General features: G+C 35.9%; 1 protein-coding gene across 1 annotated transcript in view; it reads left to right on the forward strand.

Annotated features, from left to right (window-relative positions):
* Positions 1-19,003, forward strand: part of LOC101162392 (glutamate receptor ionotropic, delta-1) — a 268,951-nt gene that overhangs the window by 150,037 nt on the left and 99,911 nt on the right. The window contains exon 3 of the mRNA XM_023963756.1: positions 15,739-16,023. Within this exon, the coding sequence (XP_023819524.1) occupies positions 15,739-16,023 (285 nt within the window). The remainder of the gene's footprint in view (positions 1-15,738; positions 16,024-19,003) is intronic.

Below are 19,003 nucleotides of genomic sequence, written 5' to 3' on the forward strand. Positions count from 1 at the left end.
CAATCATCTATCAAACATCTATTAAATCAAATGTAAACATGGTGCTGCCTTGCTAGTGTTGATTGTACACACCTTTTGGCTTTTTCCAGCTTCTAGACAGGTTTTTTTGTTTTTTCCCAGAAATGTTTTTTCCCTAAAATTATAAAATCCATTGATAACTGCTAATATGACTCACCTTTCAGGGTAAAAGCTCCGGGTTTACTGGCCCTTTCTTTTTAAACGTGTTGAAAAACTTGTTTGCTATTATCCTGGCAAATCTATGGCGCCATTTTTCCCCTTTTTTTTTATAATTACAGGTCTCAATCTATTAGAGGTTGGAATGAAACATATTCCTAGCCTCAATTATATACTTCTAAACATACAGTAAATGTTGTTTTAATGTAGACACATAAATTAGTGTTTTTTTTTACCATATTTGTTATTAAATTCATTTATACATTATTTATTGGGGCTCAAATATAACTAAAAAATAAACAGTAGAACCACATAAAGTTAAATTAGGTTACACGTCTCTGCTGAGTAGGACAGACAATGTCCATCTATTGTGCTTTGTCAAATTGGTTTAAATACTGAAGACATTTAAAGATGCTCTTTAATGTTCTTTAAAAAATTGATTTGGTAAGTGGATGGTTGTTTTTTTCTTGTTCATCAGGTTGTATTCTTATAATGCAGTAGGAATCTGTTTCTGTACTTTTTGCCAGACCACATCTGGATTAGAACATTGCCTTACTAAGCTATGAAACATAGAAATCAATTACAAATATCAATTCAGTTGAAACATTTGGTATGTTTTTCCTTTTGAGAGTCCAATCACCTTACCCTAATGTTGGTGGAATGATAAAAAAGACAAGGCAAATATTTCACACTATCAGATTACTCAAACTGTTGGAAAACTATCTCAATCTGCTCTCAGTTTAGTTTCAGCTTCCAATGAAGTTCAACAAATGTTAGATGACTTTCTGAGAGGTAGGCTTTGAAACCAGTTCAGTCTCTGACCTTTTATTCTTTGTTTTGTTTTGTTTTTTGTTGGTTTTTTCCAAATAGGCATTTAAATTATCATAGCCCACTCGTTTTTATGGAAGTCATACATGTGTCATCACATAAAAAATGACAAACGGTCAATTTACTTCTTGATGACTGCAAACCTCAACCTATTAACATTACTACATTTTAAAAAAGGTCAAATAAATGCTTAGAAAATGGAAAACTTTGAGTTTAGTTGTCTGGCAACAGAAGATAGTGTAGAAAATGAGGTTCAGATTGGCAGAAAAGTATTTTTGAATACATAAAGAGAGGCTTAGCAACTTTAAGTATGGCAGCATCTAGAATTCTTGTGTTTTAGTTATCACTGTTGAAGGACTAACCAACTTTGTAAACCATTTTTGTTAATTCAATTTTCTTTTCAATGCAATGGCATTTTGGTTCTTTCTATAACAAACAAAAAAAATCCAAAACATTAGAATTATCCTGCAACCATTTATAGCAAAAGAAAGCAACTGAACCACAGCTGCAGCCTGACAAGGACAATCTGGTCAAAATGTAACATTTACTCCAGTTGAAGTTTATACATTGCAGTTTACAGTCATAAACTTATTAACCTGATGTTTTTATTGTTTGTTGTTGTTTTTTCTGGACTTGATGTAACTGAAATCTTCACACGTAATGTGTTTATGTGACATATTTGCCAATGGTAGAAGGTCACATTAAAGGTACGGGGAGATACAGGTGAGTTGTGCCAAATTAGGAAACAAAAAAAGAGAGTGAATCTTCAAAACATTATTTTGAGGCACCTGTCATTTTATAATTACATTTCCTGTTTAATAAATATTTTTTCTTCATTTGAGGAATCTCTTTTGGTGTTCCAGGAAGACGTCTGGCTACTGTCTGAGACTTAACATAACATAAGGTCCCTCTATTGTGGCAATTAAACAATAAGAGCTTATAAATATTGCATTTTTTCACATGCTTGACATGCAAAGGAATTTATGCATACATCCGAAATGCATAAACTAAAATGGAAATGTCTTGTCGAATATTTCTCCTCTCTTATATTTTACGAATTCAGAAATGTATATTGCTGTCAGCATGATGCACGGTGCGTCAGTTTTCCTTCTGATTTTTAAAATTCAGCAGCTTGTTTTCTTTTTTTTCCTTCATTGAAAAGGACTGTGGTGCCTTAATGGACTTGATAATGGGGATCTGTCTTGTGGCAGCCATTACTGTGAGTTTAATGTGCACTCTCAAGGTAGTATGTTGACATTTTCAGCTTGGCACAACCAAAGGTTTGGCTCTTCATGCATGCTGCTCCCATGTGCCTAGCCTTTCAAGGATAATGAGCTAATTTGTTTTTCAACAGGACAGCGCTCACGATAAGAACAGAAACAGGTTTTTAGGGAAGAGTCAGTTCCTCTTCAAAAAGAAAGACCCATTACCTTTATATGAAGAAAATTTGTGCTGAATAACATTCAGTCTCCAACCTAATATGCATTCATTTTTTTTAAAGCTTTACTCCTGCATGTGGCCACTAAAAGGACAAACTCAATGTTCATATTGGTGAAGTGATGCATGCGAGATAAATCTGTTTAAACAAAATGGAACACAGAGGTAGAGTCTGTTTATGTTTATCTTCTCATTTACAGTATTTGCAATAAATTTGGTAGTTTTATTTTTTAAAAATGCATCAAAAAGTTGACTACATTGAACATTATAGATAGTATCGTTAAAAAATGAGATGAGTTGTAGCACAACTGCTCTATAATAAAATGTTTTATTTTATAGCAAAGCATTTATTAAGTAATAAGTCAGTGATTACTTAAAACATTTTAAATTCTGTCCAGAATATTATTTTATGATAAATACAGAAGTCTTTATCTAAAATAAGATGTAATGATTGAAATTATCTACACAACAATTTTATTTTTATTTTTATTGGGTAATGGCTCTCTTGGCCACAATTTATAACAAGAAAACACCTTTTTTATCTCTTTCATTTAACCTAGCAATTTGTTTGTTATGATTTACTTTTTCAAAAAAAGCATTATCTCATCAACTCATGGTTACCAGAATAATTATTTTATCATCTTAAGACAACAACATTACGATTCAGTTATCTTGGGATTATAATATATATATATATATATATATATATATATATATATATATATATATATATATATATATATATATATATATATATATATATATATATATATATATATATATATATATAATGCCTGGCTGCTAGTATAAGTCTTTTTCTATGCAGCACACATCTGGTGGCATAAAAAGGCCACATGTTGACCAAATGACTGACTCCTAAAACGAAATGTATCTGATAAAGTCATATTTACCAGCATCTGCCGATATTAAGTTACATTTGACTGTATGTGAGAATAGTACGATGTACATCTCTCACAGTAAATACACATCTGCAGATAGATGGTAAGATTATTTTAAACCCTTCTCATTGAGCTCTTACAGAAGTTATCCTTAAATTTAGTAAAATAAATCTTTTACGTTTATTTACTTTTATATAAAAAAAGGGTTTGTTTGAAAGCCAGCTCAGCTTTAGATGCCATCATGACAATTTTGACATTTTTGCATCATGTTAATTAAAGTGTGTCATCATAATTAATACAAATGATTCTAACAATGCTGAATTAGTATTGTGTGGTACTACATTTTAATTGAACAATTATGTTTTACAGCTAAGAGAGATCGCTCACTAAAGATTTTTAGAAGGCTTCTAGATTCTGTGATACATTTCACTAGTATCCACATTTTGCTAAAGTCAAGTCCTTTTTGTCATGGTAAAGTTTGATAAAGTAAAGTTTACCTTTGCTTAAAAGTTCTGCTTTAAGTATCGATATTTTGAGTCAAAAAGAATGTGTGATTCTTTTATTTATTGAAGAACTTAGACACGCTTTTGTAAGATATTCTTAACTAATGAAAGGAGTGGGGGGCTAGGTACGTGGAGGGGGGCCCTATTTATTTATTTTTATTTATTTATTTATTTTAATCGTCATGCTTGTTTTTATATTTTGTTGTGTTTTAATGTAAAGTAGTTTGTGTTATATTTTTATATGAAAAGTGATTTATAAATAAAGTTTGATTTGATTTGATAATGAACATAAAAAGTGACCTTGCAAGTTAAAGGCACCCACAATTCATCGGAATAATAAGAAGGCTTGTTAGCAAAACAAAGACCCGATTTAGACATTTAACAAAGACATCACTGTTTTGAGTTTACATTGCAGCTTTTTTTCCTCAAATAGCTGAGGTTGCTATGTAGAGTTTAATGAGAACTGTAGGATACATAGCATTTTTGTGACTTTGCTTCACAGTATCAGTATAATAAATGTGTCCTTTCTTTATTTTTGTCCATCACAAGTATACAATGTCAGTAACAGAAAATATATTTGAAGATTCTCATTCAATTTTTTTTTTATATCTGTCGGGCACAGAAGAAAGCAAATGTAATAGTCTTTATTTATGTCAGTCTGAGGCAGTAAAGTATTTTTAGCGCATTTAAAGATCTTGTTGGACATTAACTCACCTGTCATTGACTTTAGGATGTTTATAAAGCCTTTTCTAGCTTTTCAAGGGCAGAAAATGGTGAAAAACTGGTTGTGGATTTTAGTAAAACAATTTAGCGATGCAAGTAAATGCAATCTGCCATCAGGCATTAATGTGAACACATGTCTAGCTTTGTTCAAGCTGTGGGAGCAGGTGGCTGTGACACTTTGTGCCAAAAAGAGCTCCAGTGCACTTGGCCACAGTTACCATGTGCTGGACAGCACACACTACATAACCGGTGAGTAGATTTATCTAAGAAGAGACAATCAATACATATTAAAAATATATATATTAAACTGTTTCAAATTTGATCTGCTTTGGATTTGAAATAAATCCAAACAAAGTTGCCTAATACTTGCTGCTCCAGATTTTTAGAGATGTGATTTAAAAAACACCAGGCCTTATGAATGATCGATGCAGTCATCCTTGAATCTTGTTTACAATAATCTACAGCTGTAGCGCAGGGAGTGCATCCTTGAACAAACTCCTTCGATTCAATATTTATGAACCATCTGAGATATGGCTTACAATTCTGATAAAAAAGGGGGAAAAAAACAACACAGATGCAGGTTTTCCTAAGCAACTGTGATTAACCAACCGAATGAGAGCAACACAGGAAAATGAGGGAGAGGAGAAAAATGAAGGGAGTGAGACATATTGACAGGAGGAAACAAAAGGACAAAAGCCAACCTTAGATGAAAAGACGACATTAAATCACAGCAAATAGCCCATCAAACCAAGATTGTTTTTCCTTTAAATTTCACAAAGTCCATCTCTGCCCTAAGAGTTAAGGACTCGTGGATATCCTGTTAAAAAAAACGTCTTTATCCAAATGTGACCTATCTAGCATGCCTGGATTTTTCCAATAACAAATGATAGTGGTGCATAAGACACAAAGCTGCATGTTGAAAGGAAAGTCTTGAAGGAAAGCAATACACACATTTAACAAAGGATATGCAAAAGATCTTGTTATAGAAATTACATTTTGCACAGCCTCCATTGCTCCTAGGCCTAAGCTTACAAGAGTGCAAATTATAGATTGCCAAAAGCCCTCCAAATGTATTAAAAGGGTAAAAATAAGTTGTCTTTGAAACAGATGAATCAAAAAATCGTGCATTTTAGACGTTATTTTTCGTGTTCAAAGGCGCCAAGTTACAACTGAAAGTAAATTAATTAAATTGCATTCCCCGGCCTGGTCCTCCTCACATACCTTCACTCTGTGGTGAACATCAAAAGCTCTGTGCTTCAAGGAAAAAGGGGTTAGGTCTCTCTAAATTGTTCCACATCTGAAAGTTAGGCCACAAAAAAAGCAGCAGCAAGCTCTGTGGTGCACTTTGAAATTCCTTTCATAGCCTTGTGCCATTTGATTTGGTGTCAGTCCATCAGTCTGTGAGTCAGTAGTCTTTGGGATCCTACCACGGAATTTGATATATTTCGTTTTTTCCTCTGCCCTTGTTAATTGATGTAAAAGACACAATAGTATGTTTTGAGTGGCAGAAATATGATATACTTCATTTTTTAGTTCACTTTTTTTTGTACCAAAGCAGCTGCTCAAAATATACTTAAACTTAAGCACTTAAACAGCAATGAAATGATTTAAAGCAGCTTGTATACCATTTATCAAATAGGTGCTCATGATGAAACAAGAACATTGAGGAAAACACTCAGTTTCAGCAAATGTAACACACATACTGAAAGAGAGAGAGAAAAAAACAGATGTATCCTCCTGTGCTACATACAATGTTTTGGCAGTTGTTGCGCTGCAGCTGGATTGCAGAACATGCTGTCACGCTATCTCTTACCCTGATCTTAACAGCATCAGAAGCAGTTGGCCTATCTCTATTGCTATTCTATTTGTAAGTTGGCTAGAAGGTATGATTTAGTGGAGCGGAACACTCCATCAAGCTTTGGGTGACATGTGCACCTTAACATCAATAGTATTGACAGGGATATGTACTGAACCTAAACTCTTATCATTGACTCACAGCAGGAGGTGAGAAATAGCCATGGATGTTTATTTTCTCAAAAGAGAGAGCTAGATGGAGATTGTGTGAGCAAAGGAAGGAGAGCATTAGAACAAATGACTCATCTCTAATGGAAGCTCAATCTTGCTGAACAGACAGCCTGAGTTTAGGTCTCATATTCTACTGGCTTTTAATCACTAACATGACCATAACATTGAATATATTGAAATTTTGTTGAAGTCATCCCCCAGATGCTAAGAAATGGTGCAGACCAGTGCCAAAACCTGGTTTACAAATGAAATTCGGCATTTAGCTTTAGTATATCTATGGTATAGTGATTAACCCTTGTGATATCTTAGATGACCCCACCCTTACATTGACATGTTCTCACTACCATAACAAAGGTGGATAAAGGTGGAAAGATTTCATGTAATCCATGGACACCAGTGAGGGTCACAAATCATTGAAGAAAAAAGGTTCAGCGCACTGTTTAGTGGGTGTAGATGACCCAACTCCCAATGTTAAAGTGCCTAGTATAGCACAAGGGTTACACAACTGCAACCATTGTGATGCTTTGAATAAAAAAACTGACAAAAAAGCTGTTGTGACTCTTCGTATTTAGTCGTTGTTCGGTTGGCTTTAGACTCCAAAACTAATTAGCTGATTTAGGCAAGGGTTTATTAACAGCGTTTACATTGGTAAAGTGTGCTAATCCCCTTCTGGACACAGCCTATTAGCCATTCACTCATCCATCCATTAACACCCATTGGGTTTGGGTTGAGTGTGATGCAGACAAAAGGCCCTCTTTTTTCAGCCAGCACTTTTGGAAGGACACAGTGGTGTTTCTAGGTCAGCTGAGGAATATAAACTCTCAGGGCATGCTAGGGCTCTGCCACTGGGCCTCTTTTCAGTTGAAGCCTCACCAAAGAGGTGTCTGGGTAGTATTATTATTGGATGCTCAAACCACTTCGGTGTGGAGGAGCTCTACTCTGAACTCCAACTGGATGATTAATCTTACAACTCTGTCTCTGAGGAAGACCCTGTGAGGGTAGCTCATGACTTCTGCCTGTATGCATGATGTTGTCCGTTGAATTACAACGCATAGCTTTTGTCCAGTTAGTGGATGTTGGACACAAACAGAGAGGCTCACCCTTTGCTTCAACCATAAACACTTAAGAGACCCCATATTGCAAAATCCATTCCCTTTTTTTCATGAGCTTATATCTCCATTTGTCATTTTGCTATTCAATGAATATTCATATAGGTTAAAAAAATGTCTGTGTCAGTAGTTGTTTTTACAAACTGTTACTTTAATTACTGAAACGTTTAATTTTCTGCTAAGAAAAATGCATGTGAAATGCACATGCTTAGGCGTGTAGAAGATTTAAATTAGATTAGTTTGTTTCCTTGCCTATGAAACTAAAGGTCTATGAAACTAACCTATGAAAGTTTCATAGGTTAGTTTTCATAGGTTAATTGGCAACTCTAAATTGTCAATAGGTGTGAATGTGAGTGTGAATGGGTGTGTGATTGTGACACTGCGACAGACTGGCGACCTGTTCAGGGTGTCCCCCTACCTTTGCCCATGAGTGCCTGGGATAAGCTCTGGCAGCCCCGTGACCATGAAAGGGAACAAACGGAAGAAGATTAATGAATGAAAAAAAATAAATGGTTAGTTTAAGATTCTCTTACAATTTTAACCAGAACATTTTTCTAAATTCATAAGAGAAAAATGTTTGACTTCTTAACATGGTTGACATTTTATGATACTGCATTGCAAACTATCTATTTTAGCAAAAAAGAAAAAAGTTGTCAAGATTGAAGCAGACATTTTAAAGCAATGTACACATTAAAATGTAAACATTATTTTTTTGATTTGTTGATACTAGCTAATATCATCAAATAATTATATCTACCTGAAATGTTAGCTTTTGCACAACCGATTTAGCTGTTTTAAAATAGGCTCCCTGTTGGATCATAAAGGACTTGCTTTTTTTTTTGTGCGCTCATTTAACCTCAGCAGAGACTCCAGAGCTGACAAAAACTAAACATTATGTTTCAGTCGATCCTTAATCCTGCTTTCTAAGTTAAAATATTATTCCACTGGTTTAAAGTGTCACATTTGGCACAAAGTAAATGTGAACCCCCTTCTTGACACAAACCAAGTGAGCCCAGATTTGAAACCTTTAGATTGAATCAGGGTTTTTTAAAACCTGAGGGAAAACCATTGAATTTGTTGAAATCCTTTAGAAAATAGTGCCGATCCTCTTTAAATGGGCCCTTTTGGGTCAGTCAGAAAATATGAGTCCTATTCAGCATTGTCATCCTTTGCTTTCACCTGTTTGCTCCAATAACATGCAATACTGACCACTCACTGAAAACTTTCACTTGGGTCGAGTTTTAGCTTGAACAGATAGCCATGAACTTCAGAAGAAAGGTTAAATGTTGCTTCTCTACAAACACTAACAAAGTTCCACATTCATATCGCACATGCCTGTTCAAATTCTTCAACACAAAGTTAGAGATGAACATTTGTATAGTTTAAACTTTCCCACTTCTTCCCCCATCAACCAGACATTTCCCCCCATAAATTGACTGTGTGGCATTACAAAACAGAATTTCACAAAACAGATTTTTTTTTAGTCATACCATAAATCCTGCTTCTGTTATATCAAATCTGCATCATTGTAGCACTTCAGCCTCTTTTTACTCAGCGTTGACACTTGCATTTCCTTGCATTGTTCTCTGACTCAAAGGAAATAAAGGCAGACTGTCGTATTTATTTAGGCTCTGAAATCACAGAGACAAATTCATCTTTGTGTAATATTCACAACAATTGTTACTTAATGGGCTTCTTCTTTTTTACATCATTTCATTTTACATTAGTAAAACCAGGGCAACGCACTGATGACATCCAGATAGTGTGACAAAATTCTGTGATGACTTTTTGCAACCTGGTGTCAACGTGATTATCTCCCCTCTCATGTGTATAGGCTTGATGACACACAGACCTGGGAAGAGAATTTACTTTAGTCAATCAACCTTCATCAACACACCACTCTACTTATATTACCCCAGTCTGTTCATTGCGTTCATTATTGTACTTCAAAAAGGTTTAAAAATTACTGAAAAATGATATATCCCAATTTTAATTATGTCAGAAATACTCAAATATTCACTTCCAGGCAGAACATGGCTTATTCTTGACTCTTTTTACTTTGTTTACATTTTAAACTCGTGCTGATATTGTTCTCAACTTCAAAGTTTTTTTTTTTTTTGTTTTTTATTGCATAAATCTCTGGCATCCAGTACAATGTGTAAAATGCTGAAGAAGATTGCTATGAGATGCTGCTATTAGGTGCTCAATAGCCAGCAGGGAATGAATGATGGCCTATGTCCACTTCAGGGGACATATTCAAAGCTCATTATTCTGCTATTATCATCCATACAAATGACCTTATAGAAGTCTTCTGTTAGTCGGCTATCAGCCATATGGGGAGCTTACTGATCCCATTATGAATCCAAAGCAAACAGATTCTGTAATTCTGACAATTGGATGGTCCATAACGTGAGTACATTTCTAAGCAATGCTCTATTCTTACAACTAATGTTATTTATTATTATTTTTTAATATTTCAAAATATGACATTTTTCTTACTGCTATAGTATGGCCAGTAGGTTAAGGGTCTTCTCACTTGGTTCAGTTTTTCAACCTTGTGAATGTTGCCATGCCAGACAGATATGACTTTCTAGAATCATATATTTTCTGAAAATGGGGAAGTAGGCAAAAAAAAATTAATCCTGACATGATGAGAGAGATGTCAAGGAGCTGGGATTTAAAAGTTACTTGTCAATCAAATTCAACAACCCATTTGTGCTCAGTTTCAAGGTCAAATAAATATTTTAGAAAAATATTGATAAAGTATTTAAAGTTCCTTCATTGTACTGTTTTTTTTTTATATAAAATTTAGCCACAAAGGAAAGATTTTTTTTTAACCCTCCTGTTATGTTCATTTGTGAGGAACAGAGATGATGTTCCTGGGTCAATTCGACCCGGTGCATGTTTTATTAGTTAAAAGATGTCTGAAACCCAAAAAATCCTAACAAGGAAATCCAAATAAAATTGAATTGAATTGACATGGTCACATGAGTCACTGCCATCCTGGTGGGCCCTGGCACTGTCTTTAGTATGTTTTCTGCAGACAGGTTTGTCTGACGCATATTTGGGGATGAAGACCAATGTATTTCACCATTCTTTGATATTAACGCCTTGCTTGAAGGAACAGGAATAACAATTCCCTCATCTGGTTCAAAATCAGAACTTCCAGAGCCTCCTGGACTGTCATCATTCTGCTTTGGTTGCTCATTTTGTAAAGATCTGCCTGTGTAATGTTGGAAGGACTCCCATGCAGAGAATCTTTTATATGTTTTGCCCCTCCCCTGTTGAGTGTCCACTGAATGTTGGATGAGTTTTCCCGCGAGAACATAGATGGTTCCTGTCAAAAGTCATAACACCTATATGCACCTGCGTGTGTGTTTGTGTGTGTGTGTCTATGTGTCTGATTGGGGTGAAATATGTCTCACAGCTGCAAATAAAGGAATACTAATAATAATAAGACATCCTTGTACCTCCAGTTTGAGTGCTGGGTCAAATTGACCCGAACAGTATCTATGTGATATAAAGGTGCAGGGGGGGGGTTCAAATATGTGAGATGAACCAAATTCAGAATATGTGTTGATTACACTAATTAAGGCAAGCAGAAGAAGTTTCATGCTAAAAAATTTTTTTTTAACTATTTTTCCTAGATGTTCAAACTTTGAAACGGGTCAATTTAAACCGCAACGTAACAGGAGGGTTAAGCTGCAAAAACTTTTTTTTCCTGTTTTTAATGCAGTACATTTTCAAATAAAGTGAATATACTGACATGTTTGCTCATTAGCAACTATTTATAGTTAGCTACACAAGTTTCCAACCAATTGGAAATTGCTAAAAATAAGTATATATCATACACTCCATCACTGGTTCCATTTATGAGTAAGAGCGAGGATTAAACCACAAACACTATAACAGGACTGTATCAACAGTTAGTCATTTTATCCCATCCATCAATGTTAAATAGACATTTGATGTTGAAAAGAAATTAGTAATGATTTCCCAGGTCCTCGTTATCCAAGGAGCTTGAGGCTCTAGCGCAGTATTTCTGCTGTTACTTCCACTGCACTCTCCTGGACTGAGATGTCTGAGGTTTTTCTTGGGATCTGTTGAAAGCCACTCCTCCTGTTTGGGAGTAACCGCTGCTATGGAAAGAAACATCATAGAGTACCTTAAACCTTCAAGAATGACTGTAGCCTTCTTCTTTACTGCTCCAATGTGCACAAAATGCCATTGCCTGTCAAAAAAATCTAAATATAGACACAATTTATTCTTTGGTTTGAAGTCGCATCGCTCCTCTATACACTTCATTTTTTTGTACCATGTCATTTTGTATCATTTCCAACTTTTTCTTCTTTAAGTAATGTAGCATTTTGAGTTCACTGTTGGAGATTCAAATCTAACAAATCAAATAGTCAAAAAAGTTTGTTGTTTTTTTCCAACCATTTTCCGGCTCTGTAACGTTTTCCGGTGAGTGGTAAACTCTCTCTCAAACAGACTTTATTTTTGGAGCTTGGCTAAAAATAGTTTATTGTTGCCATATGACACATTGAGCTGAAGAATCCCCCAGATTCTTATAACTTCTAATCACATAAAATGATGAAATGTCAACTTGCTAAGTGCTCTGTCATATTGGCTGCCATTCGCATGCTTGTTTTACACACTGTGTTGCAGCTCCTAACTTTGGAACAAAAGTAACAATCTTTCCAATTCTCATGTTTTTTGTTGTTCTGTCATCTTTTTTTATAATTTTTCTTTTAACTACATTGTTGTTTCTTGGTCCTTCACTGTCCACTTACTTACCTGTTCCCCAGCAGCATGTAAATTAGTTTGTGTATTCCCCCTGGCCTCATGATTTACACTGCCTTAATTTAGTCCTGTGCTGGCAGTCAGCCCATGAAATCATCATTTGTCACATTAATAGCCCTTCCCCTTTGCCTCACATTCTCGCACAAATGCACTTTCCCAGTATGGCTCCATTCAAGACACCCGTTCACTTACGAGTTTCCTCATTCACTTCTGAGTCAGGTCTAATGCCTCTCCTAAACTACCAATTTTCTTCTCTTTTTCTTTCTTTACTTAATTGTCCATGTCTTTATTTAAGTGGTGGTAAATTTAAAATCATTGTAGCATCATTTTGATTTGTCTTTCCTAAAAAAAGACTCAAATGTTCATACTTGAGTTATGAGTTTGAAAGGAGACATTCAGAGTTTAAAATAGGGTATTATTAAGTTATGCATAGAGAAAAAGATAAAAGTTCTTTAAAATAAGAATGTCTATTAGAGGAAGGATTAACTTGGGTGACTGGTGTGAAAAAGGTCATTTTTAAAAGTATTGTCATTGCTTCTATGTTTCCAAGGCAACATTTACTATTGTTATTGTTCTTTTTGTCTCATCCACAATTTTTTCTTCGTAACAAATTCTGTAAATTTCCATGCTTATAATAAACGTAATGCTAATAAATCAAATTTAGCTTGTCAATTAGATCCGCTTTCTGCTGGGTTTTTTTAAGATCAGTGTCTCTTTCTTGGCTCTCATCATCTCTCATATAATTTTCTCATCACTGGAATCATTATTTTATCTTAAAACAGCTGCTGTAACTCCTATATGAATCCAGGAGCAGATCTCCAGAATTTCGTGCACTTTCATTCAATTTCAAATCTTAAATTTCTTCTTTAAGAGTCTTACAGAATTTTGTGTTTTTCATGCAAAATTCTTTATCAGCAATTCCACTTGCTTCAGGGGCTTCACTTTACTGATAATGTCATATTGAGTAGAACAAGCAATCTCTCAACAGCTAATTCTACCTTTCTATCCATTTTTATACATCTTGATCTGAGTACAGACTTTGATTCTTTTTCACACAATGTTCTAGCTAATAAGATCACTCATTGACCATCTGCCTGCATAAATCAGATCTTTTCATGGCCACACTGTTTGTTCGCTAAACCCTTTGCTTTTTATTCACTTCCTGTAACCTCAGGCATGCCCCAGGGTTCTTCCCTGGAGCCAACGCTTTTTGTCATTTATATTCTACCCTTGGCTACAATTTGTGCACATATTACTTTTTTATTGAAATGTGAAAAACACCTACATACCTCTGCTCACACTATAACTGGCTGCCACCTTCAAACAAAAGCCTTAAATTAAATGATAGAACTCCAATGTTTTTTGTTGGACCAAATCCACTTTGATCAAAGCTCCCAATGTGTTACTTATTTTTCCACCTCATCCTCACCTTGTGTTAAGAGTCTTGGAGTCGCCCTCACACCCATCACTGGTGCCGCTCTTGTCACTTCTCAACTTGACCACTGTGACTCGACTGTTTTGTTGTCCGCCAGAAAACCCTCCACGCACTTTAACCTGTGCAAAATCCAGCAGCAAGAACTCCAGCCGTCACATCACACCTGTTCTGCAACAGCCTCGCTGCCTTCTAAACCTCTTAAATAAATCCGATACAAGATGTTGTAGTCTACCTACAAGGCTATTTACAACCTCTCTCCCTCACACCTCACTTAACCTGCTCCATGCCACTGAACCTGCCCCCACACTCCACTCTTTTTGTTGTGTGCGTCTCCTTTGTCTGTACCTCCTTTCTCTTTCTTTAATACAACTGGGCGGGAAAGAGCATAGAGTCACTCTGCCTGACCACTTTGACCATGAAAGTCACTACCCATCAACGTAAATGAAATATTTTAATTATTACACTTTAACTCAGGAGTATCTATTTGCAAGGAAGGCCAGATTTGGTGAGGTGAAAAGGGCCAACCATCAAGCCTGAATTCTTTGAACCCTTATAATATTAAATGCAGATAAACTATTTACTGTGATACAATGTTTTTTTTCTTCTTTTTTTTTCCTAAAACAGAAATATATCTAAACACATTTTAACCCAAATTAATGTGAATTTCATATTTGAAGACCAGAAATTCATCATTAAAATTAAAAGTCTCCGGAAAAAATTTGTGAAATTTTACTATAGCGATTTAATGCTTTCCGTAAACGTTCACGTTTTAATCATGTGAAGTGGAAAATAACAGGACATTTCAGAAGCAGTTTTGATCAAAAGGAACAAATAAATTTGGCTCTTGAGGTTCTAAAGGTCAAGTAGTTACAGGTCGTTGCCACAGGTTTACCCCAGGTCATAAAGTAATTTAGACAATCACAATCCCACAGTTCTTAGAAAGTGCTGGGAGGAGCATATTATTGATTTTGTCACAGGAGCCATGGCTGGTAGAAATTTGAACGTGGGCCGCATTTGGTCCATGGGCCAGACATTCGACAGGCCTACTTTAACCCTTTAATGCCGGAGATGTTGCTGGCGACACCTAAATAACACACACTCTTTGACATACTGTAATTATTTGACAGTATACACTATCAACGTGAATCAGCTGATTCTGTTGCTGAGAAAAACGGGTTTGCATGTCAGCTTCACACCAATATGCAACACGTTGCTAACCTAAAGTGTTGCGTAATGGCAAAAACCTGCTTTTCTCCACGACAGAAGGAGTGGATTTACATTGGTTGCGTAAACACTTCACTATTGTAAAGTGTTGTATATCAGCACAAGGCAGCTTTTCTTTATTTCAGAATCCGCTGGAACTACGTTAATTGTTTGAACTATTAAAGCGTTACAGTATAGTCGAGAGAATGTCAACACTGGAGCTAAAGCGGCGGTGGTAAAGGGTTAACCCTAACCTTAATACTATCTGGTCCGGCCTTTTTTCATGATTGGAAAGTTTTTGTTGCATATTAATATGAAATGATGACAGTTAAAGTTGTACGGTAAAACAACTGATGATCATATGATGAAGAGATCTGTAAGTTATTCAGCCCCTAGTCTGTTTGTTTACTTCAATACCAGTTTTGTGGATTCAGCTTTGTTGAGCCTCACTGTGTGTCTTGATCTGTAATTCACCAAGACATTAAGTCTTCTAAAGTAACTTTATCTTTTTACAGGAAGTTTCTCTTCTAACACCTGTCAGCTTGCACCATTCTTCATCTCTGTCTTTATTCATCTGTTTGCCCCTTTTTGTCTTTCAGCATGTGAGCTGATGAACCAGGGGATCCTCGCTCTTGTAACGTCTACAGGATGTGCAGCAGCAAGTGCCCTGCAGTCTCTGACAGATGCAATGCACATCCCTCACCTCTTTATTCAGAGGAAAGGGGATGGTGTACCCCGCACCGCCTGCACCCTCAACCCCAGCCCTGAGGGAGAGAGTTACACACTGGCTGCCCGTCCACCTGTTCGGATAAACGACGTCCTGCTTACTCTTGTGTTAGAGCTGCACTGGCAGAAGTTCATAATATTCTACGAGAGCGACTATGGTAAGTTGAAAAAGCTTATATCAGGTTCCCTTCAAATAATAACTTTTTATGGAGTAAATGCTCTCAAATCATCTCCAAAGTTTTCAGGATATTGCGTTTCTTTCAATGTAAAGAAACATAAACACAGACATAAAAAATACTCAGATTACACATACCAACACCCATGAACACTGTTTAAAAATACATTTAAAAAATGTTCAGTTGAAATTTCTCTGAAAAACAAAATTTGTTTGTCCCCTCATCATTAAAAGCTTCTCTTTAAGGAGACAAGTCAGAGTTTAATTAGCTCACTTATGACACCCTCCTTGTGCGAGGGTTGAGTCTCAGCAGTAATCAGTCTATTCTCAGAAGTTCAACACTTGTGCTTCATTATTTCTACCATGACATCCCTGTGGAACTAACATTTTTGACCCACGTTTGAGAGGGGCAAATTGGCAAGCCAAAAATGATGCAATGAGTTAACAAAAAAGCCTCCACACCGTGGTTGATCAGATGAAAGCTTCTGGCTCTCTGATTTTTCTCTCTTTACTTTTTGGAAGAGTCCAAAGCAGAAGAGAGCATTACACTAATTGTTTTGTATTAATTTTAATTTGTTTGTTTGGGACTTTTCTTTAGTCTATTATATTGCATAGCTTTTGCCTCTGTCAAAAGGATTCTTTGTGGAAAGTACAATCTCAGAATTTTGTTAGATCAAGAAGAATCTTTTTTTTACTTTTTGTTTTCCAATTTCTTTATTTCTTTTCATTTCCACAAATGAACAAAAACAAAAGAGCATGCACAAGTTGTCATACAAGGGAAATCAAAGGGAACAGAATGAAGAAAACTAGTTTTTCTGCCCCTTTTACATTTTTTTGGATTAGAGAAAAAAAATATATATATATATATATATATATATATATATATATATATCCCTGTTGCCGGGCAGACTAACCGAACTAACATCAAGTAACATGCTTCCATTATGGTATTTTTGAAGTGTTTCTTTATAACAAGTTCACTAATCCAGAAGAGAAGGGAAACTGTCCTGATTTCTGCCATTGTTTCCATCTTTGACTAGCTCCTTCGAGCTTCATTTTGTCTTGTTCCTCGAGTTACCTCAGTTGGTAATGTGTCTTAAAGATGGGTCATCAACCCTGACTCTTTAATTATTTTTTTCCCACTATAAAAAATCCCAGCAAAAATCCCAATGAAATGAAAGATTGCACGGTTATATAAACATCAGAACTTTGATACATACAGCGTATCTCATGTAGTAAGTGGTCTGACCTTCAAAAAATATCAAACAAAATCAGTACAGAGAGTTTTCAATTATCAAAGGTTTTAAAAAAAAATGTATTATTTTTTTCCATAACCTATTTTTCAGCTAAATATAAGAAAGGAAGAGACCACAATAAAAGGCTCATGTGGGTTTTATCTCCGGCCTCACAGCTGGATGCATGAGGCTATTCAGAACCTGACAATGTGTTTAAAGGGCTATGGCGTGGAATGGCTATTGCACATCCCTGACACTGAGTGATCCTCTCACAAACCTGCTTCTGACAAACCTGCTTCTGCTACATGTTGTCCTTTTGTTAAATTGTAAAAGGACTTGCTAACTATTTTTATTTGTCTTTTGATGGACTATCTGCCAAATCACCTATATGTGTGTATGTTGTCTATTTGACTGATTTGCTCGTTTTGTTAAACTGGTAAGCTCTCTGTCTTTGTTTTCAAATAATAATTTTTGAATCTTCACGCTTTTTATTTGATTTTTAACTTTTTTAAGTGTACATAGACCTTAAGTTGTCGATTCAAATATACACTACAAACATGTAATTCATGCTCCAAAAATGTACACAGACGGACTGGACCCTTTAACAGTAATAAATATCTTAGAGCCCGCCTACATGTCCAACAACAAATTCGATCATCATAAAAAACATAAAAAGACCTTTTATGGGGGGTTAATTGAAAAATCTCCATGACACATCTGTACTTCACCCACAGCACCTTACATGTTGTTTAAGTGTTTAATACGACTGATCACCTGCATTATGCCTGTAAAAAAAAATGTGCATGAACACTTATGGCCAACAGGCTCATTGAGCGGTCTGATACGGTGCCCTGTACAGGTTTGCCCATATTTCCCCTGCAGACAGCTCGTATCCACCCGTCAGGGTAGTTGAGATCAAGGCATGAATAATGACAGGAGAACCTGGATAAGAATGTTTGGAGGAAACAGATCCACAATGTGGAAGCCAGAGTAGTGCTTAGTAATTGTACTATTTTGCCTCTCAATGTTTAAGATTGAAAACCATCTCAAAATGTAAGGGCACTTATAAGACTAATAGCATCTTCACACTCTTTAGCCACAGCTTTATGGTCAAAGTGTCTTTGAATGTGTAGACTTCTGTTTTGGAAGCCTGAGTAAAGACAAAATCTGAGCTGTCAATTGATCCCCACCTGCTGGCACTTTGGGTTATAAAGAGGGGAGAAAAAGGACATGGTGTGTCATGGGGGTTTACTGGTAATGTCTGGAGCTATGAGACAAATCCGAAGCTGCCATTTACAGAAAAGGCAACGTAAACTTCCACATGAAAAATATATATGTGTTAACTAAATGAGTGCATGCAACTCAAGCAATGAGATGCAGCAGAGGGACTTTGGGACTTTTCAGTCCCTGAGAGTCTAAACATGTGAACTTCCCTCAGATCCCTATTGACTGCTTTTAGTATAAAACATGCAGACAACAATGCTCTGTTCAAACAAAACAAGCATCAGTGAAATACAGGCAACATCTGCGCTTGTGTTGCACTGCTACATCTGCATGCATTTGATGAAAGGAGTGCACCAGCTAATTGGGATCTTCATCAAAACTCTAAGACCTGTTGTGTCTGCCTCGGAGCTACACTACATTGACCATTGTACGTACAGACAAAAGTACTTTCCTGCATGCATGTTTCTTTTTTTTTTTTCCTATTTCAACAAATGTTAGTAAAGA

Source organism: Oryzias latipes, chromosome 15 (assembly GCF_002234675.1).
Source record: "Oryzias latipes chromosome 15, ASM223467v1".
Lineage (NCBI taxonomy): Eukaryota > Metazoa > Chordata > Actinopteri > Beloniformes > Adrianichthyidae > Oryzias > Oryzias latipes.